General features: G+C 57.1%; 1 protein-coding gene across 1 annotated transcript in view; it reads left to right on the plus strand.

Annotated features, from left to right (window-relative positions):
- OSBP2 (oxysterol binding protein 2) overlaps window positions 1–1686 on the plus strand; it is a gene marked incomplete at its 5' end in the record, with an annotated part of 27448 nt that overhangs the window by 25376 nt on the left and 386 nt on the right. Inside the window, 4 exon segments of the mRNA XM_010018674.1 lie at window positions 115–210; window positions 571–714; window positions 716–759; window positions 1538–1676. Coding sequence (XP_010016976.1) covers window positions 115–210; window positions 571–714; window positions 716–759; window positions 1538–1676 — 423 coding nt within the window.

Consider the following 1686-nt stretch of genomic DNA (forward strand, 5'->3'; position numbering starts at 1 on the left):
GCAGCCATGGGTGATGCTGCAGCTGGTGTTGATCTGTACCTGCACTACAACTAATGCCTGATTTGTCTCCTTGCCAAGCCTCTCACTTGCTCTGGTTCTGTGTCTCTTATCTAGTCTGGTGAAATAGAGATTGTTAACCATAAGTCAAAAGATAAATGCCAGCTGAAATTTACCCCCTACAGCTACTTCTCCAGAGATGTTCCCCGAAAGGTGAGTATCCATCAGTCTCCCTGCTCCTTCTGGCTGTCCTGGCTGGGATGGGACCTGGCTCTTGCCCCTAAGCTGGGCTAAAAGGGCCACAGTACTGTCCATACTGGCTCCTGTGCCGTGGGTCACCAGGGAGGACGGGGGAACACCTCCAAGCAGAGCCCATGTTGGGTTCTCCATGTGCTGGAGCTGCAGCACTGAGACCTGCAAAGGGTTTGATGGGCTGGAGACCCCACGTCATGGTCAGAATGGGCCCACACTCCCCGTGTCCTGGGCTCCGACTGGGGACCTGGAGGGTGTTGTCCCCCCCTACACCTCTGCCTGTCCTTTCCAAACGCCACCAGAGCGATCTCCTCCTGCCAGGTGACAGGGGTGGTGAGTGACTCTGATGGTAAAGCCCACTATGTCATGTCTGGCACGTGGGACGAGAAGATGGAGTGCTCCAAGATCGTGCAGAGCAGCCACGGCAGCACAAGCACAGAGGGCAAGCAGAAAAACGTCTACCAAAAAGACGCTGACTCCAAAGGTCCTGTGGAAGAAATACCCCCTCCCGTGAGTCCCTTCGGTCACCCTGAGCCCCATGGGGTGCACTTGTGTGCCCAGAGCAGAGGACGTGGGTACGGGGCCAGGCCTTGGGTGGCTGTGTGGCTTTGTCTGGCTGTGAGCAAGCAGCAGGTCCCTGAAAGGGGAAGGGGGCTTTGGGGGATGTTTGGGGCAGTTGGAGGTACCAGATCAGGGTCAGGTTGGACGGGGCTTGGAACAACCTGGTCTAGTGGGAGGTGCCCCTGCCCATGGCAGGGAGGTTGGAACTAGGTGAACTTTAATGTGCCTTCCAACCCTAACCAATTGTGATTCTATGATCCAACAACTTTTGGGTGAAGCCATTCTGTGTTTTGGCTGTGCACTCGGAGGTCATAGGCTTGGCTTTTAGCCTCCCCTTGTGGAGGCAGCAGAGGAGGGATCTGCTCCCCTCCAAGACACCCATCAAGGCATCAGTGGCGTCTTCACTTAGGAGGTGGGAGGAAGGGCTCCGCAAATCCTGGCCTGGTTTGGGTTGGAAGGAAGCTTAAAGCTCACCCAGTTCCAATCCCCTGCCATGGGCAGGAATATTTTCCACTAGACCAGGTTGCTCCAAGCTCCATCCAACTCAGTATATCAAATATATCTTCAATTTTAAAGCAGTTGGCTCTGTAAAAACCGTCTGGGTTGGGGTAGCAGGAGAAGCATCAGTGGGGCTGGGGGGAGGTGTGAGGACACAGCAGAGGGGCTGGGGAGCTCTGCTCAAGGTGGCACCACCTCCACCGCGCTGACCAGGGCGCTCTGGCTGCAGGGAGAACGCTGAGAACATGTATTTCTTCTCGGACCTGGCGCTGACACTGAACGAGCCCGAGGAGCGCGTGGCCCCCACAGACAGCCGCCTGCGCCCCGACCAGCGCCTCATGGAGAGTGGCCGCCGGGGCCAGGCCAACGTGGGGCAGC

The sequence above is a fragment of the Nestor notabilis genome, unplaced genomic scaffold (genome assembly GCF_000696875.1).
Source record: "Nestor notabilis isolate BGI_N333 unplaced genomic scaffold, ASM69687v1 scaffold15177, whole genome shotgun sequence".
NCBI classification, from domain to species: domain Eukaryota; kingdom Metazoa; phylum Chordata; class Aves; order Psittaciformes; family Psittacidae; genus Nestor; species Nestor notabilis.